Raw genomic sequence first — 24,358 nt, forward strand, 5'->3', positions numbered from 1 at the left:
ATAAATTGTCCCTAACGTGTGTGGGATAGTATTAGTGTGTGGAGATAGTTGGTCGGTGCGGACTTGGTGGGCCGAAGGGCACTGTTTCTCTGAACTAAATGTGACACAGGGGCTCCAGGGGTTGGACTTGATTTTGCAATGATTTTCTGGAAGTGGATAAAAAACTGAACGACTTTGCAGAAAAAAAATATTAATGGTTGCATGCATTGACTGAAAAATATGCGCCAGTGGCTGAGGGAAGGACAGCATATGAATCCATTTTGGGGGGCGTGTGGGCAACACTGCATAAACGCGACAACCTAGGCTGTCGCCGAAAATGCCATTCAAGTTGACTGGTTTGCCATGGAGCTATTGAATAATAAAGTTATATAAAAATGTACAGAATACTGCATTCTGTACAGTTCTGGACACCACACAAGTAGAAAATTGTTACGGAACTGGAGAAGTAAACAGGACATACAATGTGTGTCACAGGCAGCAGCTGTGGAAGTTAACAGCTTTCTCCTTGGAACTCTTTTTTGGCAGTTTGAGAAAAGGAAGTTGCCACGATGAGGTTACTCCAGAAAAGTGCTGACAGGTTTACTTTGCAAGATGTATTTGCGGCACTGATGTGTGAATTAAAAGGCAACATTTTCAGATTGCATTTAGTTTGGTTTTATCCATGTAATTTGGGCGAAGATTTGCTTTGAAGCTGAAATAATGTTGGAAACTGAACAGAATCCAGCAAAAAATCTGCTTGACTGCAGCCTTTCTGCAACCTTTCAGACGACCCTACTCACCTATAGCTGCAGTGTGTACCAGGTTAGGATTTGACCACAGTGACTTACAGAGGTTTTAATGCTCAGTACCTTGGGAGGGGAAAGGTAGCAAGGGAATGCCTTAATTCACAAACATTCCTAACCCATTACTTGCTCACAATCCTAAAACTCCCATCTATCAACATGGAAGGCTTAGAAAAGTGGCCTACTCAACTTGGGGATGGGCAGTGAATAATGTGTGATTGAGATTTACTTGAAATGTCACATTTATATTAGCTACAAAAAACCTGTTTTATTTTTGTTCATGTTGCAGGAAATAACTGGTAATCTTCTAAATTCTTGCTGAGTTGTGAAATCTTTTGTAATAGAAAATGCAGCAATTGTTCAAAAGCATTGCACAAGTTTCTTTTGAATAGTTTCCATAAACCATTCACAATGCATTTGGTTACACTGTTTGAATGACTGATTCCTAGTGTTCATTTTGATATGTTCCCAGTCAGCTGACATTGAATTTTTCCTCCCCTCCCACCATAATCGTTCAACACACTCAATGACATTGGATCCTGTTGCAACTATTTTAAGAACTAGCATTCATATGAACAAGACTGAGCGCAAATGGCTTTAGATTCAAGAATAGCCTTCATTTTTCAAAGCAACAATGTTTGATATTCATCCCATTGGTAGTCAAAAGAAACCTTTGAGCTGGAGAAATTAAATCAAGGTCTTATGAATTTGTTTACAAAGGTAGTTGTTGAGTTTGATACCTTCCTGCCTGTTAACATCGTCCCCAGTGAGGGAGTGAAATTAGTATGAAACACGATGAAAAGATTTGAAGAGCTGGGGAAAATTCATTGCTTGCTTGCAGTTGCAGATACATCACAATGATGCCAATGCTGGAAGAGATAAATAGTTCAAGCAGCAGGTGTGAAGGCAAAAGGACAGTCAATGTTTTGGGTCGAGACCCAGCATCAGAACTGTGTGAGAACCTGCCACCAGCTTCCAGCTTCCCCATACTGTTTATGGAACCTGGCACAAATGCAGCACTGAATCGTCCATGACTCAGTGAGAAGAGGCTGCCTGTGAGAAATGGTAGTACGGCACACCTCTTTCGAACCTGCAGATTTTTCCATGGTAACAAGCTTAACTGAAAGAGTGAGATAGCAAATTGTCATCAGTGTTTCCATGCAGCCTGTTCATGTGTGGACAATGCCAGCTCCACCATGGAGACATTAAATCTGTCTGAATCAGGATCAGTCTGAAGAACGGTCTCGACCCGAAACGTCATTCCTTCTCTCCAGAGATGCTGCCTGTCCCGCTGAGTTACTCCAGCATTTTGTGTTAAATTTGAGCTGTACCCTGCCCAAACATGTCATCTCTATGTAAACATCAGTCACTGTGGCTGATGCCTTTAAAAAAAAAATGTAAGACACGTTGATATGAATGGTCATACTGGCATTTGTCTGGCCTTAATTGAGGTCTTGGTTTTCGCAGCTGACTGAGGAAAAATTGCTCAGACTTAGTTTAGTTTAATTTAGAGATACAGCGCGGAAACAAGCCCTTCAGCCCACTGGGTCCGTGCCGACCAGCGATTCCCGCAAATTAAATTAGTCGGGATCAAACCCGGGTCTCTGGCGCCTCAAGCGCTGTTAGGCAGCAACTCTACCGCTGCGCCACCGTGACTGTTGGCACAGATTGGAGGCAGTGTTGAATTATCCCCTTGATAAATAAGGGAATAATCCACATTTTCTAGAATTATCCCCTTGATAAATAAGGGAATAATCCACATTTTCTAGGGTGTTGTCTTCAATTTCGATTATAGAGGGTTGATTGATAAAGCACCTTTTGTCTTACATGGGCCAGCAGTAGTGTTGCGATGCCTTACAATGCCAGAGGCTTTGATCCTGATTCCAGGTGCTGTCCATACGGAGATTTTACATTCTCCCTGTGACCGCGTAGGTATTGTCCAGGTACTCCAGTTTCCCCCCACACTCAAAGACGCACAGGTTTGTTGGTTAATTGACTTTGTAATTGTAAATTGTATACGTGTAGGATAGTGCTAGTGTACGGGGTGATTGCTGGTCAGTGCAGACTTGGTAGACCGAAGGGCCTGTTTCAGGACGAGTGGACAAGTAAAATGAATTAAAAAATGTTTACCATCACGTATTTCACTACTACATGATGCAAGGTTCATAATTATATTTGGAAATCTCTAAAATGTTTGTTTATTAACCAAGTGAGAAGTGGTAGCAAGTTTTAACTCTTGCTGTATGCAGTGAATCAGTTACAACATTAACCATGTTTTTAGTGACTAAATTAACCAGGAACTTTCACCAATTTGAACTATGTATAAAGCTAGATTTTTACTGCTTTGTTCAGAGTGTCATTCCCAATTGCGACACCATTGCGGTTGTGTAATTTCAGTGGCAACAGAATCAAATTGTGTGTTCTGAGGCTTGATTTTAAAATGAGAAGTGGTAGCTACGTTCCCAATCCTGAATCCTGCACCATGCATCTTTAAAGGTTTGCTGTGTGCATTATGCAGAATTGCTGGAAATCATTCTGTAAAGTGACAGTAGTAACATGTCATTTAAATTTTAATCAGCACACTGTATTACTTGGCTATACAGAATGGTAAACTGCCACAGAGGAAGCAAATAAAGATGACTCTAGCTTTGGTAGTGTAACATTGAGGGATAAGTGTTACTACTTAACAGCCACAAATTCCCCAGTGGAATGTCTGTAAGGATTGTTGATGTCAGCCCAACTTTTTGCAGTAGTAATTGCTTTGATTTTAAGCTTCAAGTTTCCCATACCCTTTTAGTAATGAAACACTTTGTTCCCTTGACCTAGTTGCATATCTGAGTCAATGAATCTCAACACTTAAATAAATGTAACAAAATTGTGATGAATTGTTTCCTGGTTTGTGGGTTACTTTTATAACATATCCAGCATTGTTCTTGACGTGTATATGTTCAGTGCTTCCACTGGTTACTCAGTTTTCACCTACTTTATGAAGAGCTCATGCCTATCAGTTGTTTAGTTCCTAGTTGTTTTCCAGAGTTGCACAAAATGCCATCTGGAATCGCTAAGATAGTACTGTGTTTGCAATTCTCCGTTCTTGCTGGTTCAGTGACATGAATGTCAACCATTTTTCCTTTCAAATGGGGCTCTTTCATTTATTTCCCACAGCCTAAACCATTAACATCTTTGACCTGGGCTAAACTATTTTCTTTTATTATTGACTCGCTAAAGATATCTAAAAAATGTAAGTGTTTGCTTTTGCAGTGGAAACATTCTGAAGGGCTGAAAATTGTAATGTCAGTTTAACAAAAGTAAAATGATAGTAGTGAGTGCTATGATTTGAACAGCGTTCGCCTGGAATGCTAAGAATTGGACTCTGGTTTCCAGGATTCTCATGGGAATGATGTGAAAACCAGATGATGGAATATGGTCAGGGATTGTTATGTGAATCTGTTGTTTATATAAACATTCTCTGGATTGTTTCCAGTTGTTCCTGCTTTCTGTATTTTCCCCATGTATAGTGGCCTCATTGCATGTAGGGGTTTAGAAACCTTTCGTGATAAATATAGGATTTTGTAAAATCTCCTCGATGGAAATTGAGTGGGGGATTAAACATTCTTGCTAACATAAACAATATACAGGACAATTATTTAGAAGTTGACTAATAAGGAAGGAATGAGAATTTGCAAAACTCTTTAGGACGCTGTTAATTTTAAATCAAATTGCAATGTTGAGGAGAAATTGTTATTTTCTGATTTTAGGCCATGAACTAACCAGTGAACTAAACTGCATAGTTTAAGAAATGTCTTGAAAAAGAAGGGCAGGGGGATGAGGAAGAAGGAAACGTTAAATCAAGATCCATGACTCAAATCTTATGTTCAGCACAGTATACCAATCTAAGTAATAGTCTATCCTGGTGTAAGGAGGGTGAAATATCATTAGCTGTGTTTCAAAAATACTATTTGAATGTTTTGTGGCATTTGTGATGCAAGACTTGCTTTGCACTCATGATTCAAAGACTCCCTCTTGTGCTGTTGAACACAGCCATTGTATACTGTCCCAGTAATTTGTAGATTACACAAACACATTGGCAGCTCCTTTTCTTCTTGCTGTATGAATCCAATAACAGCAGCCAGAATTCAATCAACATGATTCTGTTACTCTCATATTGCGACTGATTAATTCACATTTGGATTAATTGTTTTGCATGTGATTTGTTTCGAGCAACAATAGTAAGTCAGTTTAGAGGTTAGTTGACTGGTCTTATGCTTCTGAGAGGATGTTCATCCAAGTGATGTAAGCATTGAATATTGTGTGACAGAGTGTAATGTGGTTCACTCATCGTTTTAATTACATAATTGGTTTTATTAAAGTGTTTAAATGACATTGGTATCGAAGCGGAACAATTAAATTCTTACTTGCAACAGCACAAACAGTTTGTAAGTACGCAATAGATAACATAATAAACAAACAAAAAATAATTTCAGTTATGAAAATAGTGCAAACCAAAACAAAGTAACTAAATCACTAACTAAATCTGTGGAAATTTGCTCATCAGCAACGTAAATTTGTTAAAGTAAGATTAATGGTTAAATATTTGAATGTGGGCTACTGTTTCAATGCTGCATACTTTGATTTCTACTGAATAAACAACTTCCAGGTGTAAAATCCCCATGAAATGGAAGTTGTTACGATTTGCTAACTGCTCAGCATCAACAAGATACTTTCTGATTCTTAACCTGTGACAACTGACCATATCCTGCCTGATTCATTGCTTTTGCTCTTTCATCGCACAGGTAAAATAATATAGGTATTATATTTGGTTCTTTCATATCATATAATGGATAGCAAGTAGTATAATCTCTCCTTCGCTCCATGGATGCTGCCTCACCCGCTGATTTTCTGCAGCATTTTTGTCTACCTTCGATTTCCAGCATCTGCAGTTCCTTCTTAAACAGTATAGTCTCTCTCCCTGTTTGAGGGCAATAACTACAGCTAACGTGTCAAAAATAAAGCTATTTGAAATCAGTTGGCTAAATGGCACGGTATATGAAGAGCAGTTCACTCTGGGGCTCCTCTATTTTGTGGGCTTTCTGTGGTTAACAGAGTCTTGAAGCATTCTTCATATCTCAGATGTGTTGGCTTTTTGAATTATTTCTGGAAAACAAATGATATTTAGCACAGATTTTTTTTAAACTTTGAAGTTCTTTTTATTCTCTATTTTGTTCCTGTATTGGATTGATTTTATCAGCACAGCGGATAGTCCGTCAACAAAGCTCAATCGGATTTAGTGAACTTGCTTTGAATGTTTACATGTAGCTTGTAGATCTCCATGTTTCCCATAAATTATACATTGGATGTTTACTTTTGTAATATCAATGTGCATTGCTTCTTGGTATCCTATCCCACTGGTTAGAACTTTATGCCAATAGTGTCACACATAGTGTGAGAGGATTGGCAAATGTTATTTATACTTCAACTCTTTATTACTTCCAGCTGCGGTAACAGGAAGGCGGGTCTATAGTGAATGAAGGATGGAAGCTTGAATTGCAGTCTGTTAAGCAAATGCAGAGCATCATCATTTTTATCTTAAATGATTGAAATTTCTGATAAACTATCAGATATTTAATTTCTGCAGTGGCGAAGAAATGACATCTGATATAAAATGTTCCATTACAACTTTTGAGAGAACATAATTTGCTGGTTCAATTTTCATGAATTTGTGATAGGTTTTACATCAGAATATTCTCCTGACAGAATTGTGCAGTAACCATATAGTTGCATTAATCATTTTCATAAATGGTTCAGTTATAAATCCTCCAAAACCTGAGAAAAAATGTTCCAATTCAATAAATAGTTGCAACCTTATAAATATGATGCTTTATGTGTGAGTTTTGAAGCTGCTGTCCCAAAGATGTGAAACATGGTCACACAAGTGCATTAGATTTGAATCTTGGTCGTATTCTGCTAATATTAAGACAGGAAATCGGTGTACAACCGTCTACAGCGTTTAAAACAGAACAGTGCAGAACAGGAATTGGCTTTTGAACCCACAAAGTCTGTGCCAAACATAATGCCAAGTTAGAGTAACTTCATCTGCCTGCATGTGATCCATATCTCTCCATGTCCATGCACCTATCTAAACTCCACCACCTTATCTGCTTCAATTTATCCGACAGTTTATCTTTAAACAAACAGTTATTTTAAACTGGCATCTTTGAATATTATTTTGAGCAGTTGTTTGTGATCATTTGACCTCTTGAGTAATGATTGTTGCAATTGGTCATCCAATTCCATGTAATTGCATTCAGGCAGCAGTGACTGAATAAAATAGCGCAGAGTGTAAAGAAAAATATCCTGGAGAAGGAGGGAAGTCAATATCTGATTGTTCACGTCCATTTAGATTCTAGTTTGATTTGCTTGGAAAATGTATCAAATGTAATTCTCAACCATCTTCAGCCAGAGACGAGGAGTGAAATTTCATGCTCTATTCCCTTTTGAACATCGCTGATGCCACTTCTCAACCAACTTGATTCACTCAGAATTGGCACGTGCACTAGACCCAGCAAAGATCATGGGCTTCTGTTAGCATTTTGCCAGGTTGCACGTAGATCGATGCTACAAGGTGAAGCTAAGCTGCAGTGTAGTTACAACACTGATATATGCCTGTTAAATGGAAGGCTGCCTGGATATAGCCTGATAAATAGTTTAAACAGACCCAACTGTTGCTTCACCAAACAACACAGTAAATAGTTTTGGAGTCCAGCAGTAGTTCGCCCACATAGGTGAAATTAAACCCAACATGGGGTCAAGAAGTTCTCTTCTATTTGCTAGACTTAGTTACAGAAAAAAAAAAAATGCACTTGTTGGAATCTAGTCATGTCAGTGCTTGGTGGAATTCCTCAAAGCAATGTCCTCTTCAGTCCAATTCAGTGTACAATGCTTTGAGCATCTGTGTTTCAAAAGCAGCATCTGAAATTTGCCGTTTGAAGACAGTTTCACTATCCCATGACTTTCCCACTGGTTATGTTGGACCAAGACATCCATTTTAATCCCATTAGACTTTCTGTTATCCTGTACGGTGATTCTTCTAGGCACAGAAAGGAAACCTGTCCCAAAAGGACTGTTGTTTATTTTAAAAAAAACAGCCGCTGCCCAGTCAGTAAGGGGAAGAGAGAAGTGAGAATGTTATTGGTGTTGATACAGGGAAAAGCTTTGTTTTGGGTGCTATCCAGACAATCATACTATACATGAATGCATTGTGTAGTGCAAAAGGAGAAAATAAAGAGTGCAGAAGATAGTGTTAAAGTTACAGAGAAAATACAGATAAAACAAGGGCTGCAAAGATGTAGATTGGAAATATATATCATGAATGTATGAGGCTCATTCAAGAGTCTGATAATGGTGAGTGGGAAACTGTTCTTGAATCTTGTGGCACATACTTTTGACCTTTTGGAGCTTCTGCCCACTGGGAGAGGGTAGGGCGGGAATGACCAGAATTTTTGGTCCTTGATTATGTTAGCTACTTTCCAAGGCAGTGAGCGGTATAATTGGATTTGCTTTGTTTGATGAACTGGGCTGCATTTACAATTCTTTGTAATTACTTACTGTCTTGAACAGAGCAGTTGCTACACCAAGCTGTGATTCTTCCACATTGGATGCTTTGCATGGTGCATCTGCAGAAGTGCTGAATTTCTTTAGCCGTTTGTGAATTTTTCTTGGCCATAGTGTGAATGAGATTGACCCAGGAAAATTTGTGGTGATATTGTGGAGTAAAAAAAGCCTTACCTGTGTTGCATACAATGCTAAGTGAACTCAATCTGAAGAAGGTTCCCAAACTGAAACACTGCCTGTCCATTCCCTCCACAGATTCTGCTTGACATGCTGATTTCCTCCAGCACTTTGTGTTCTAAGAAAGAAAATTAGTTTCCAATCTGCATCCTTGGGTTATGTCAGTCAGGTCAAATTAGGATAAGAAGGAGGGTCTCGACCTGAAACGTCACCTGTTTCTTTTCTCCAGAGATGCTGTCTGATCTGCTGAGTTACTCTAGCTTTTTGTCTCTATCTTAGGATATCAGAAATTGGTTTCCATAAACGTAGTAACACTGAGTGGAAGGGATGACACAATCCTGTGTTTAATGAAGCAAATGTCAATAATTTTACTCTGAATCTCGTTAAGAGCTTCTTGAGCATTCTGCCATAGAAGCACTTTTGTCGAATTTTACAATTTTCAATTTCCTTTTTTACAGGTTGAACAGTCAAAAGTATTCATTAAAGAAGGCGGTGTTCAACTACTACTCACAATAGTCGATACTCCTGGATTTGGAGATGCTGTGGACAACAGTAACTGGTAAGTTTTCAAATTTTAAAAGAAAGAAAATAGCTGCTGTAAATCTGATAGCAAATGCCTGAAACAGCAGGTCAGGCAGCATCTGTGGAAAGTAAGCCAACATATTATTTCAGATGCAAGACTTCACCAGAACTGTGTGATTCCAGCATTTATCGTTTTAATTGAGTATTTCATAACTAAGTAAATATTTCTGAAGGGTGCATTCATGATCTGGTCAACTGCTTATGACTTTGTTCAGAGTTCGCCGCCACTCAAATGGTGCATGAAATGATGATCAAGGTCAAATCTTTGTCAATATTTTAAAGCCTAGTATGAACATCTGTATGCTCAGTGCTGTTGTGGTGCTGAAAGGTTCAGTTTTGAAGCTAAAAATTGCTTCCATGAAGTAGCATGGAAAGCAGATCTCTACCATAATATTTATATAAAGGAGATATTGGATTACTTGGATCGTAATTGCTGTATCTGCCAATTTTATTTCCAGGTAAGGTGTGTCATGCAGCCATGTAACACTGAAGGTCATTCTGTATTGTTACAACATCCTCAATTGTGCTATTCATTTTGAATCGTTTTTTGCAGATGGATAATGAGCTGGTCTAATTTTCACTTAATGTGGTTTACAATGAAGAAAATTATGAAACAGAAATCTGAGGGAAGAGACAAATTTGACGATGGAAATTAAAAAATTAAAGCCTTGCTTATTTTGGAACCAATAGAGGATCAAGGTCATGGATGAGCAGGGCTGTTTAAGATTAGAAATCAGAATTCCATATCACAAGGTTTAAAGTGTGAAAAATTGGACAAAGTTCAAATCCACCGGGTGGTGCCAGCAATGACTGCCTCGCTCAACAGTCTGTCTTGTCCCTTCCTTCTTTGGTGTTTTTTTAGCATGTGTTAAATGAATGTTTTAGTGTTCTTTAGCTTGTTTTATGGGTGGGGGGGGGGGGTTGTGTTAGGGGAAACTTTTAAAAATCTCTTACCTCGACGGAGATGCGATTTTTTTTTTCCCGTATCGTATCTCCGTCTTCACTGCGGCCTAACATCGAGGAGTTGCCGGCCTTTGCGTTTGGAGCAACGACCGCAGGAGCATGTGGACTTTAACATCATGGAGCTGGTGATCCCTGTCAGGGATCGACTTTGGAGCTGCAATCGCGGGAGCCTGTAGGACTTGCCATCACGGACCTCGCAATCCCTGTCGGGGATCGACTTTGGAGCTGCAATCGCAGGAGCCTCTGGACTTTAACTTCGTGGAGCTTGTGGTCCCTGGTTGGAGAGTGACTTCGGAAGCTCCAAGCCGCAGGAGCTTCAACCGCCTCCACGCGGGAACTTGGACCGCCCCGACACGGAAGCTTCGATCGCCCCGCGGGGCCTTCGATCACCAGCTGCGGGAGCTTCGATCGCCCCGACTGCAGATGGTTTGACTGCCCCGACCGCAGGAGAATAAAGAGGAAGGAGATTGAACTTTATTGCCTTCCATCACTGAGGAATGTGGGGAATCCACTGTGGTGGATGTTTATCTTAACTTTATGTAGTTGTGGGTTTTGCATTTTTTTAGTATGGCTGTGTGGTAATTCGAGTTTAACTGCACCTTAATTGGTACACATGACAATAACCTAATCTTTGAACCTTTGACAAACAAACCTGAGATGAGATTAATAGAATAATGAATTGTAGAGTCATGTTTTAAAGTAAAAAGTAACAATTAGAGTAAAGTAGATGCACAGGTAACCACTGCATTACAGAGTGGGAGGCCAACGTTAGATTTTGTCGTGGGTAGGAAAAGATTTAGGAAGTGGGTATATTAAGGAACAGGATGGAGTTCATGGACCAGTGTTCATTGGAGAAAGGTGGTGTTGGCCTTTAGGGAAATAATGGGTTAAAGTACCTGTCTGCAGCTGCCAACCCAATCAATGCAGTGATGTATCCAAATCCGTAAGGGCAACCTTTTGATACTTTAACTGCCATAACTTTGAATCATCTGTACAAGTTTGAAAACTTTTCTTACAGTAGATGTACAACATGCTTGTGATTTGGAGAACAATCTGCCTATGTGTTTCTGTGTTTGAGACCATAATGGACTGATCGTTTTACCCATTTTGATTTCCAGTTGGCAGCCTGTCATCGATCACATAGACAGCAAATTTGAAGATTACCTGAATTCTGAATCCCGTGTGAACCGACGCCAAATGCCAGACAGCAGAGTCCATTGTTGTTTATACTTTATTGCTCCTTCAGGCCACGGGTTGGTAAAACATTTTGTACAGTTCTAATAACTTCTAAAGGCTGAATATTTAATGTTTTGAGTCAATTTTATTTCGGCTGTTTTTACAGTGGTCTGATGTCTACTGATATTTATCGTTACTGACAAATCAATCAATAATAACCCGTTAACAATTTGGAACATGCTCATCCTCCTCGTAACAAAATATTGCAGCCTATGTGGCCTTCATATCTGACTTTTCTGCTCTTGGGTGCATGTAAATGAAAAGCAAAGAAGTCTGCTGGCTTCAATTTACTACTTGAGAGAGAATTTGGAGAATACTTTTGAGTTCAATTGTGTAGTTAAATTATCAATAGTGGCAAATTGTAAACTTTTGGATGTGAAATAATTCATTTGGCACTCAGATTTGTAGAGATGCAGCATGGAGATTGAATGTGCAACAACCATCAACCACCCAATGACACTAATCCTAATCTAATCGACATGTATTATTTTTTAAATGGTTGCTCAATGGATGACTTTCAGTTTGAATCATCTGTTAAACATCGATCAAAGATTTGAATGGACAAGCAGTTTACCAATTTAGGTGTTACATTTCTGCAGACTAAAGCCTTTGGATATTGAATTCATGAAGCGCCTACATGAGAAAGTTAACATAATTCCACTCATTGCCAAAGCCGATACCCTCACTCCAGAAGAATGCCAACAGTTCAAGAGACAGGTGAGAACATGGGCTCGTGGTTTTAAGAGCATTTCCTACTCCAGGTTTATTGGCGGGTGTGGGTTTTTAATGTAAAATGATAATCTGCATTGTATACGTCTCGTTGCCAAAATGGTTGCTTTGGCTACTGAGACTTAGAAACATAGAAACATAGAAATTAGGTGCAGGAGTAGGCCATTCGGCCCTTCGAGCCTGCACCGCCATTCAATATGATCATGGCTGATCATCCAACTCAGTATCCCGTACCTGCCTTCTCTCCATACCCTCTGATCCCCTTGGCCACAAGGGCCACATCTAACTCCCTCTTAAATATAGCCAATGACCTGGCCTCAACTACCCTCTGTGGCAGAGAGTTCCAGAGATTCGCCACTCTCTGTGTGAAAAAAATTCTCCTCATCTCGGTTCTAAAGGATCATCCTTAAGCCTGTAACCCCTTGTCCTGAACTAATAACATCTTCCTGCATCTTCACCCCTTATTAATTTTGGTTTCTACAAGATCCCCTCTCAATCTCCTAAATTCTAGAAAGTATAAACCAAGTCTATCCAGTCTTTCTTCATAAGACACTAGGCCAGGGGTCGGCTGGTGACCTTGTTGGCAATAATGTCTGCACGCATAGGTGTGGTCTCGTACAACTGCAGTACAACCTCCCTGTCCTCTGCTATGAAAGCCAACATACCATACCATTCGCTTGTTTTACTGCCTGGATGGCGGTGTACCATGACATCTATCGGCCACGATAATAATCTGCTACCACATGGATAACCTCACCCCATTATACTGAATGACAGGCCCAACATCCAAGTCACCCTGTTCACATAGATCCTGCCCCTTCCCACCCTGGCAGGTACGCCTAGCATCCTCCTCACACCAACACTGCCCCCCAGCTTAGTGTCATCCGCAAACTTGGAGATATTGCCTTCAATTCCTCATCCAGATCATTAATATATATTGTATATATATAAATAATATATATATAAACTTGTTTTAGGCGGGACCCGGAGCACTGGCCCACTACCTTAAATTTGTTAAATATCTTAGTTTATGGTCTGCTCACGAACATGGCATACCTACGGACCTTTGCCGTGGCTCTGTCCTGAAGGCAGTGGCTCAAATACTCACACTCATTCGTCCCTGGCCGATTGACAACCCCAATCCCGACAGTGAAGCTCAGACACAGAAGGTGCGTGGTGGCTGTGCCGGCGGCTTTGCGCAGGATGCCGTACAGCCAGAAGCTCGTAAGAGCTACTCCGCCATTGCGGTCGCCAGCGCAGGCCTCCTTGCGTTCTTGCGTCACCGCGCCTGGGCGCCGTGGCCTCGGGCCCGGGAGGTACCGGAGATGACGGAAGTCGGCGTGCCGGATAAATACGGGGAATAAAATACGCTTGCGGACCGGATGATATCAGGTTACGGGCCACATTCGGCCCAGTTGGTTGCGGTGCCCTGTACTAGGCCATCTGTCAGCCTTCTAGCATCAAGCGGTTTACTCAATTTTAAAGTAATTTTACCAAAATATTATTGTCCTCCCAATCACTAAATTAAAATCAAATTTAAAGTAATAACTTTTTGAACAATGTAGATTGCAATAATATCTGTATTTCCTCTGTGGGAAAAAACAATTCCAGTTTGACTGAAATCTTTGGTAGGTCAATATATTGTAATATTGAAGAGATGTCATCAAGCAAACATTCAGGGAATTAACAAACTGAAATGAGTTTAATCAACTGCACAGAGTTGCTGACAAGCTGAATATGTTTTTATTCAAATGTACATTTCAGCAGAAGGCTGTTTGATCATTGGGCTTTTGCTAGCTCTTTGAATTATCCAATGAACTTACACACTAGTGCAGACCTGAGTAATGCTCCATTAATTGCTCTGTTACAGGTGATGAAAGAAATCCAAGAACACAAAATAAAGATCTATGAATTCCCGGAAACAGATGATGAAGAAGAAAATAAGTTGGTAAAGAAGATAAAGGTGGGATATGAATAACAGTGTTGGGTTCTTGCTGCCTATTTGTGTTGAAATGTGTAGCAGCTTCCCTAGAAAAGACGGTGGAAGCATGACTTGAAATAAATGGGGACATTTAATAGAACGCTAAACCTTGCAATATTTATAGTGGTTTTTTGAAGTAAGATTTTGAAAATGTTTTCAATTAGCAATCATTGACCTTTGTGGATTTACTTTCTGGCCATCCATAATGTTTGGGCCAAAGACCCATCATTTATTTATTTGCCTCTGTACGCCACAATTTGAGAATTGTAATAGAAAAGAAATCACTTGTGGTTAAAGTGCACATTGTCAGATTTTAATGAAGGCCATTTTTATACATTTCGGTTTCACCATGTAGAAATTATAGCAGAGTTTATACATAATCCCCCCCCCCCCCCCCCCCCCCCCCCCCCCCCCCCCCCCCCCCCCCCCCCCCCCATCCCATTTCAGGGCATAGAAATGTTTGGAATACAGCAATGTCATGTAAATGAAAGTAGTCATGTTTAGTATTTTGTTGCATATCCTTTGCATGCAATGACTGTTTGAAGTCTGCGGTTCATGGACATCACCAATTGCTGGGTGTCTTCTCTAGTGATGCTCTGCAAGGCCTGCATTACAGCCATCTTTAGCTTCTGCTTATTTTGGGGGGTTGTCCCCTTCAGTTTTCTCTTCAGCATATAAATGACATGCTCAATTGGGCTCAGATCGGGTGATTGACTTGGCCACTCAAGAATTGACCATTTTTTAGTTTTGAAAAACTCCTTTGTTGCTTTAGCAGTATGTTTAGGATCATTGTTTTGCTATAGAATGAATCGCCGGCCAATGTGTTTTGAGGCATTTGTTTGAACATTACCAGATAGGATGTGTCTATACACTTCAGAATTCATTATGTTACTACCATCAACAGTTGTATCATCACTGAAGATAAATGAGCCAGTACCTTCAGCAGCCATACATGCCCAGGCCATAACATCCCCACCACCGTGGTATGAGGTGGTTTGCTTTGGATCTTGGGCCGTTCCTTCTCACGTCCATACTTTACTCTTGCCATCACTCTGATATAAGTTAATCTTCGTCTCATCTGGCCACAAGACCTTTGGTTGCTCTTTTAGCAAACTGTAACCCGGCCATCCTATTTTTGCGGCTAACCAGTGATTTGCATCTTGCAGTGCAGCCTCTGTATTTCTGTTCATTAAGTATTCTGCGGACAGTGGTCAATGACAAATCCACACCTGACTCCTGAAGAGTGTTTCTGATCTGTCGGACAGCTGTTTGGGGATTTTCTTTATTATAGACAGAATTCTTCTGCCATCCTGTCAGTCCCTTTGCAATTAGTAAGCTCACCAGTGCTCTCTTTCTTTTTAATGATGTTCCAAACAGTTGATTTTGGTAAGCCTGAGGTTTGGCTGACGGCAGTTTTATTCCTGCTTCTCTTTGACGTTCATTGGCACAACTTTGGTCGTCATGTTGATAAACAGCAATAAAAGTTTCCAAAGGTGATGGAAAAAACTGGAGGAAAGACTAGGTGCTGAGCACTCTTATACCTGCATTAAGGAGGCAATTAAACACACCCGAGCAATTATAAACGTCTGTGAAGCCATGGGTTCCAAACATTATGGTGCCCTGAAAAGGGGGACTATGTATAAACACTGCTGTAATTTCTACATGGTGAAACCAATATGTATAAACATGGCCTTTATTGAAATCTGACAATGTATACTTTAAACACATTTGATTTTTTTCTATTACAAATGTCAAATTGTGGAGTACAGAGGCAAATAAATAAATGGTGGGTCTTTGTCCCAAACATTAAGGAGGAGCAGTTTGATCACAAATCAATATTGCAACATCTGGCTTGAGGATTTTGTAAATGTAGTTGCATTTATTTGATAAAAATGAGAAAAATATTTAATCTTATAATAAATACGCAATTCATTTTTTCCATTGACAAGCCAGCCTTCAAACTGCGCTATATTTTTAGTTTAAAATGTCAGCCCAAACATAAATTCAATGGATATGGTTGAGTTTGCAAAAGATTTGCATCCCGGGAGATTAGTTCCTTGGTATGCCAGATGGTGACAGGCGGGAAGCCAAAGGAGCAGCTGTAACAATGGCATTTTTAGTAACAAGCCAGATGGAAAATTGAAGGCTGGTAAACGGGCCTGAGCTGTAAACCAATACAATGGAGTTCATGCACTCTTTGAAATAGAGCCAAATAATGGTGTTTAAAACTAAAATTAAGTTTGGTTAATGTGCACTATGTCCAAGTAAATACATTTTAACGAGAAGAAATTATTACTGCATTTGGTTTAATTTAATATGGATTTGCGGATCATTTTCAAAATTGTTAGAAGAATCTCACTTGGCTCATTGCTGTTTGCTGCTGCCTTCGAAAGAGAAAACATCCTCCACTTGTGTCCCAGTGAGAAGAATAAAATCTGTACATTAATAATCGAACATTTAAATTAAAGAGAACCCAAAGTGTCAGTCGTAGGGTGGTGTGTCACACCACAGATCTTGGCGATGCAGAAAAGCCATGTGTTTGGAATGGAAAAAGTATCACAATCAAATGGATGGGTAGGGAATTCCTTGCCCAAGGGATTAGTGTGCCAGGGCAGAGGAAGCAGGACAGTGGTGCGTTGAGCAGTCGTGTTTTGTTGAGCAGCCACTTTGGTCAGGGTGCATATTCAAAGTCTGGCAAATGGTTGTGGTTTCCTGTGTCATTTAAAATTTATTGTTAATGGTTACTTTTGAAAGTTGCAATCTAATGCAACACGTGTCCGTTGGAAAAATGTTCACTTCTAACATCAATGCTTAACAGTTTAAAATAACTTTCTTTGGAAAGTTTCTCTTTTAACACATAACTGAACATTGCATCAGTATAACACTTGAAAGGGCACAATTGCCAATGACAATTAACAATGACATCATAACTATAAACAAATGAAAAAGTACTATTGCAAGGCCAGCAAAACAGTTCAATGAAAAAAAACTATTAGCATTTATCCTTCGGAAACTGCTGCTCATTTACATCAAATACACAAATTTCTTCTCTCATTTTATCTTCCCCCCCCCCCCCCAAAGTCCGTCTGAAGAAGGGGTCCCGATCTGAAATGTTACTCAGTATCTCCAGGATACTGCCTGATCTGCTGAGTTACTCCAACACTTTATTTTGTAAACCAGCATCTACAGTTTCCTGTTTATACAAAACTCGACTACTAAAACCATTTCTGTTTTACTTTCTTGATCTTCTAAATCTAAAACCAAAAGCACTTTCACGGTGCTCCGGTAAAGAGCTTGCACCCGTGTCTAAAACAAAAGGATAATTAATCGAATCTTTCTCCTACCTTAAATTTACATCCACTGGTTACTGCTTGTCATTAGGAACACTTTTTATCCTTATCTAATAAAACTCGTTACTTAGAACACCTCGGTCAAGACACCACCACCTCTGCACTCAGGAAATTGGCTTTGTTTCTCCAGTTGTCATTTTAGCTCCCACGGCCCATTTGTACTAAATCCCTGCTCTCAAGTGATGCCTCCCAAGAGAGACCTTACTTTTCAGCTGAGGCCCAGCAGTGGCTTATCAAAAATCAGCAATAACCTTGATTTGTTTTTCTCCTTTCTATGTTTTAAAATTGCACCTGGTCTTTTTATTCACAGGATGAAATTTGGTGACTTAATGGAACCCATACATTTGTTTGATGAGTTTATTTAGTTGCCAATTTAAGCAGCTTTTAGGTTTTGGTGAATTATTCTTAACTATTTTTGTGTTAATCTTTTTTAGGATCGTTTACCTCTTGCTGTTGTGGGCAGTAATACTACCATAGAGGTAAATGGAAAACGTGTCCGGGGTCGACAGTATCCCTGGGGAGTAGCAGAGGGTAAGTCGCTTTGCCTGTTGTATTGTCAAGTTTTAATTTGATGAGAAATTTGCCTTTCTATAGTTCATTTCATGATCGAAGTTTGCCAAAAATCAGTAATGTAGCCAGTAATTGCGGAAGAATTGCAGCTAATTTCAATACACCAAGCTCCCTTTAGCAGTAATATGTTAATGAGATTCCTTCTGATATTGGCTGGGGCTTAACTACTACCCAGGACAAGGCACGCTTTCTCGCTATTGTATTGAAATTAAATTTGCAGTGCTCCAGCCTTCGAATTGGACCCAGACATACAGTGCCCTCCATAATGTTTGGGACAAAGACCCATCATTTATTTATTTGTCTCTGTACTCCACAATTTGAGATTTGTAATAGAAAGAATCACATGTGGTTAAAGTGCACATTGTCAGATTTTAATAAAGGCCATTTTTATACATTTTGATTTCAACATGTAGAAATTACAGCTGTGTTTATACATAGTCCTCCCCACTTCAGGGTACCATAATGTTTGGGACACAGCAATATCGTATACATGAAAGTAGTCGTGTTTAATTTTTGTTCCATATCCTTTGCTTGCCATGACTGCTTGAAATCTGTGATTCATGGACATCACCAGTTGCTGGGCGTCTTCTCTGGTGATGCTCTGCTAGGCCTGTATTGCAGCCATATTTAACTTTTGCTTGTTTTGGGGGCTAGTCCCCTTCAGTTTTCTCTTCAGCATATAAAAGGCATGCTCAATTGGGTTCAGATCGGGTGATTGAAAAGAGTTTTGAGGCATTTGTTTGAACTTGAGCAGATAGGATGTGTCTATACACTTTAGAATTCATTATGCTACTACCAACAGCAGTTGTATCATCAATGAAGATAAGTGAGCCAGTAACTTCAGCAGCCATACATGCCCAGGCCATAACACCCCCACCACTGTGTTTCACAGGTAAGGTGGTATGCTTTGGATCTTGGGCAGTTCCTTCTCACGTCCATACTTTGCTCTTGCCATCACTCTGATATAAGTTAATCTTCGTCTCATCTGTTCACAAGACCTTTTTTCAGAACTGTGGTTGCTCTTTTAAGTACCTCTTGGCAAACTGTAACCTGGCCATCCTATTTTTGCAGCTAACCAGTGGTTTGTATCTTGCAGTGTAGCCTCTGTATTTCTGTTCATGAAGTCTTCTGCAGACAGTGGTCATTAACAAATCCACAAGTGACTCCTGAAGAGTGTTTCTGATCTGTCGGACAGGTATTTGGGGATTTTTCTTTATTATAGAGAAGATTCTTCTGTCATCAGAAGGGGGGACCTGATAGAGGTCTTCAAAATGATGAGAGGGATAGACAGAGTTGATGTGGACAAGCTTTTCCCTTTGAGAATAGGGAAGATTCAAACAAGAGGACATGACTTCAGAATTAAGGGACAGAAGTTTAGGGGTAATATGAGGGGGAACTTCTTTACGCAGAGAGTGGTGGCGGTGTGGAATGAGCTCCCAGTGGAAGTGGTGGAGGCAGGTTCATTGGTATCATTTAAAAATAAATTGGATAGGCATATGGATGAGAAGGGAATGGAGGGTTATGGTACGAGTGCAGGCAGGTGGGACTAAGGGGAAAAAAATTTGTTCGGCATGGACTTGTAGGGCCGAGATGGCCTGTTTCCGTGCTGTAATTGTTATATGGTTATATCAGCTGTGATGGTCTTCCTTGGTCTGCCAGTCCCTTTGCGATTAGTAAGCTCACCAGTGCTCCCTTCTTAATGATGTTCCAAACAGTTGATTTTGGTAACTGTTTGGCTGATGTCTGTAACAGTTTTATTCTTGTTTATCAATCTCATAATGGCTTATTTGAGTTTCATTGGCACAACTTTGGTCCTCTTGTTGATAAACAGCAATAAAAGTTTCCAAAGGAGATGGAAAGACTGGAGGAAAGACGGTGCTGAGAGCTCTCGAATACCTGCATTAAAGAGGAATTAAACACATCTGAGCAATTACAAACAACTGTGAAGCCATGTGTCCCAAACATTATAGTTCCCTGAAATGGGGGATTATGTATAAACACAGCTGTACTTTCTACATGGTGAAACCAAAATGTATAAAAATGCCCTATAATAAAATCTGACAATGTGCACTTTAACCATAGGTGATTTTTTTTTTCCTATTACAAATCTCAAATTGTGGAGTACAGAGGCAAATAAATAAATGATGGGTCTGTGTCTCATACATTACGGAGTGCACTGAAGTTGTGTTATGTTGTGATAAACCACTGTGAAAGATACCACATGAGAACAGCGAATGCAGCATTATAAATTGACACAAGTAAATTGTTTTTAGGCAGTCCGTTGGAGCCAGCATGACTTGCCTTCACTGCAGTTTGTGGGTTCTTAGTTTGCTAATGCCACTGGGATCTGCAAACTCCCACAGGTGTGGCAGGAAATGTTTTCACCATAACGATGCTTGCCAAGCCAAGGTCAGCCCTCAAAACACAGCCGTTCCACTGCGAACATGGGTGATTCATTGCTGGGTGAGCTCTTGTTTCCCAGCACTGATATGAATAATTTGGACCACCAAAAGTGTGCACAGATATTAAAGTTCCCACCATAAGTTGTTGGGATGAATGGCATAAAGGGAAACCAGTGAAAGATGCAAGGAAAAAAGGGGAGCAAAATGTATGATCTGTGTGATGAAGGGAGTTGGACATTCTAAATACTCTGTCGGGTGCATTTCTGTCTATCATTCTCTGGTTTAGTAACAATGGAATCCTTTCTCCATGATAATGTCTTATTCTTAATAGTTTACTTTATAAAATCTGTTTCCTAGTTTATTCTGTTTAGATCTAAGTATACTGCTGTCAAATGGGTGTGATACTGTTCAAATGACATCATCTTGCAGTTAATCTTCATAGCAATCTCTTACCCTGTAATTGGGTCTCTGGATTCTGCCAGAAGGCTGCAGATTTAATTTACCTGTTCGGTGGTGTGCATCACTAAAGGATTTTGCACAAGTGAGAAGTTGCGTTGTATCAGACTCTTGGATGGAACTATGAAATTACAAATAATTTGGTTATATTGATGCAGGGTACTGATTAGCAGAAAATGAATTAAGCCACTACAACAGGAAATGGACATAGCCTTTCCATTGTACTGTAGTTTTGATGAAGGCATGTGTGCTGTATTATAGGGGACTTGCACACCAATTGGATGAGCCTTATGCTTGTTTAACCAGACTTGTTTGTGGCATTTCCTTACCAAATTGGACTTCCTGATTTGTCACTTTCCTATTTATATAACTAAATTAAATGTTTGTTCAGTGGCAACAGATTTATTTTGATTGAATGTTTGAATCAATGTTTAAATTATCATTCAGTTAAATGATTTCAAAAAGCAGTTGTTAGTTGCTTTCTGTTTATTCTTCTGAAATGGAAGACTGGCAAAGAATCAGCAATCCTTTTGGCATTATACGAAGAAACTGCATTCGGCCAAAAATCTCCCTGCACGTAGGAGTTGAATGCAGTGGCTACAAAAACATTATTACCAAGCAAAGCTGCAGAGGAAATGCTTCCAGCCTTTGAAGTGTTGTGCTGCCAGGAAATTGACTGGCCTGGTTTTAGTGCAGAAGCAGCTGCACCGCTGGGGTAATGAGATTGGAAGATTGTATCTTTATCTGTAGGTTGTGGCGAAGATGTGGATCAGAGAATGGCTGGTGGCTGTTGCTTCATGATGTCTGCAGTGGCTTAACTGAAAGGGCAGTGATCAAGGCTTCTGATAGATGAAGATGTGATTGGGCTGCCGTTAGAAGTATTATCCCGATGGAATAATTGATTGCAGTTGATGTGTGAGCCTTTGCCCTACATATGATCATACAATTTCATATGACATCTAATGGCATTATGGATTTTTTTTTTAAATGACATTTAGTTGATTGTGGTATAAATCTGCTTTAAAGCCAATTTGCAAATCTATGGTAAAATTCTTTCTGTATTTGCTGAGTGCTGATATGCAACAGATTGTTCTTAATCTAATATTTGAAGTTAATTATGAAGCATTGTCTGGGCTAGTTAATCTCATCCACTAGAATGAATGTGGTTGTTGAAAACCTTGGGGAGAAAGTTTGACGCAAGTGTCTGCTCTCAGTAGATAGCAGTCTACAGATAAACAGCTGGGATTGGTCAGTAGACAAGGCTATTTAAAAAAAAAAACAACTATATTCACTGCTATCATTATATAACAAATTGCCAACAATTTTATCAGCACAAATCTAAAGTTTTTAGGAAACAAGGGACTGCAGATGAAGGTTTGCAACAAAGGAGACCAAGTGGTGGAGTAACTCAGCGGGTCAGATAGCATCTCTGATGAACATGGATAGGTCGGGAGCCTTCTTCAGACTGATTGTGGGGGGGAGGGGGGTGCGAAAGCGGGAAGATAAGAGGAACAGGACCAAGTTTGGCAGGTAGTAGGTCTGATGAGGGGATGGTGGGGTGTAGATAAGCAGATAGCTGAGCAGTGATGGAAATGGGGGGGTACGCAGGGGGACGGTGTTCCCTAGTTTTGAGTTTCCATCCTGTGCGTGAATTTGCAGCTTTATCTTGCGTTACTTAATCCATGGGCGAGCGAACGAGTGGAAACGAGTGGACTGACGGACGAAAGCAACAATCATAGAGCAGAATAGATGACATTTCGGGTCGAGACCCTTCTTCAGACTGAGTCGGGGGAAAGAGGAACAAGAGATATAGACGGTACTAAGGACAAATGAATGGAAGATATGCCTATATCTCCCGTTTCCCTTTCCCTTGACTGTCAGTCTGAAGAAGGGTCTCGACCCTGAAATGTCACCTATTGCTGGGGGGATGGGGGAGTGGGGGAGTACACCCCACAACAGAAGGGGGAGGAGTTGTACATTTTGATAGGCACGGGGAAGAAGGATCTCCTGTGACGTTCTGGTGGTTCAAGAATGTGGTTCACCGGCATCTTCTGGGTGATGAGGAGCTGGTGTCAAATATGTTTGTTGGCAATCTATAGAAGGCTTATTTTTATGAATGGGATGGAGAATGTGAGCTTGTTTTTACTTTTTTAATTTCATGTGAAGAAGAAACTTCACTCAATATACTGTCACTTCATTGCATGCTAGCCTTGTCGATCTTTCCTGAGCAATTCATTATTTTCTTTAAACTTTTTATTAATTAGAAGTTCGCAATATTAGTACCAGGCACAATGAAATCACTAACCATATTACAGGACTCTCGCTTAACCTTTTTTCCCTGTTGCCAGCCGGGCAACCTTGGCAGCTTTTTAGGTTGCCAAATGACATTTTAGGTGGTCATTTAAGATGGCTTGCATGACGCGTGCTCGGACAAAGTGCGTAGTTACCAGTCGGAATTATGCTCAATGAAGCATTCACAGATATTTCTGCTTCAAATAAAGTCACAAACTAACATATTCCCCAATCAAGACGCGATATATACCACAATGACATGCAGCAAAATTATAATACGGTATCTCAACTCTTTTTACACATTGCAATTAATGCAATTTTTATTATTTCTTTCCACTTCCAAACAAAAATGTGGTTGGATTATTCAGCGTATGATCAACCTGTGTCAATAAATCCTGGACCATGGTAACATATATGCTTAACCATGCACACTACAGATTGATGCAAGCATGTTTTCTGTAAAGGACCGAAAATTATCATGACATGGCCATAGCATGGGTCGTTATTGCTATTGGAACAGAAACACTCTGGTTTCCCACATAATTCATCCACAACAAAATGTACAGGTTGCACGGAATTTTCTAAAGGCATTTTATGATAATAGCTGTTAAAACTTACTATACCCATCTGACAGATTAAACATTACACTAACTAACAAGAGATGGCCAAAGGACATAAATGCAACAAATGTTTGGTAATATATTAAGAGGTGTCAAGATGCCACATTACCGGACATTCAGATTAGATGTATGTGGCAATGAAGATACCCAGTTTGTAAGCACCATTTAAAAAAAAATTGTTGATAAACGCTTTTTCCATCATTCCCACTTCAGAATTAATGTTAACATTTCAACTGAAGTATCTCCTGACTAAATTTGTAATGTATATGACTGACTGTAGAAGTAAGGGAAAAAAGTTGTTCGGCACGGACTTGTAGGGCCGAGATGGCCTGTTTCCGTGCTGTAATTGTTATATGGTTATATGGTTAAAACCTGGATAAATCCAACATATAGTTGTGAATGTTGCTCATTAAATAACTTCAGTACTGATACTCCATATTAAGAGCATTGATTTGCCATTAAAATTAATTCTGTAATAACGTGTCAGTGACAATCGAACGCTGCGGTTTTAATGTTTCACGTGTTCACAATTTAATTAATCCATCTTTATGGATTAAAACAAATAATAACATTGGGAATTAAAACATATTTGATTGCATTCCGTTAT

The 24,358-nt window shown here is 39.8% G+C and overlaps 1 protein-coding gene across 2 annotated transcripts in view; it reads left to right on the forward strand.

Annotated features, from left to right (window-relative positions):
• LOC129696615 (septin-7) overlaps positions 1–24,358 on the forward strand; it is a 105,722-nt gene that overhangs the window by 51,649 nt on the left and 29,715 nt on the right. For both annotated transcript variants that reach the window (XM_055634669.1, XM_055634670.1), the window contains exons 3-7: positions 9,029–9,129; positions 11,234–11,368; positions 11,951–12,068; positions 13,951–14,043; positions 17,846–17,942. In XM_055634669.1, coding sequence (XP_055490644.1) covers positions 9,029–9,129; positions 11,234–11,368; positions 11,951–12,068; positions 13,951–14,043; positions 17,846–17,942 — 544 coding nt within the window. The remainder of the gene's footprint in view (positions 1–9,028; positions 9,130–11,233; positions 11,369–11,950; positions 12,069–13,950; positions 14,044–17,845; positions 17,943–24,358) is intronic.

The sequence above is a fragment of the Leucoraja erinacea genome, chromosome 4, assembly GCF_028641065.1.
Source record: "Leucoraja erinacea ecotype New England chromosome 4, Leri_hhj_1, whole genome shotgun sequence".
Taxonomy (NCBI): Eukaryota; Metazoa; Chordata; class Chondrichthyes; order Rajiformes; family Rajidae; genus Leucoraja; species Leucoraja erinaceus.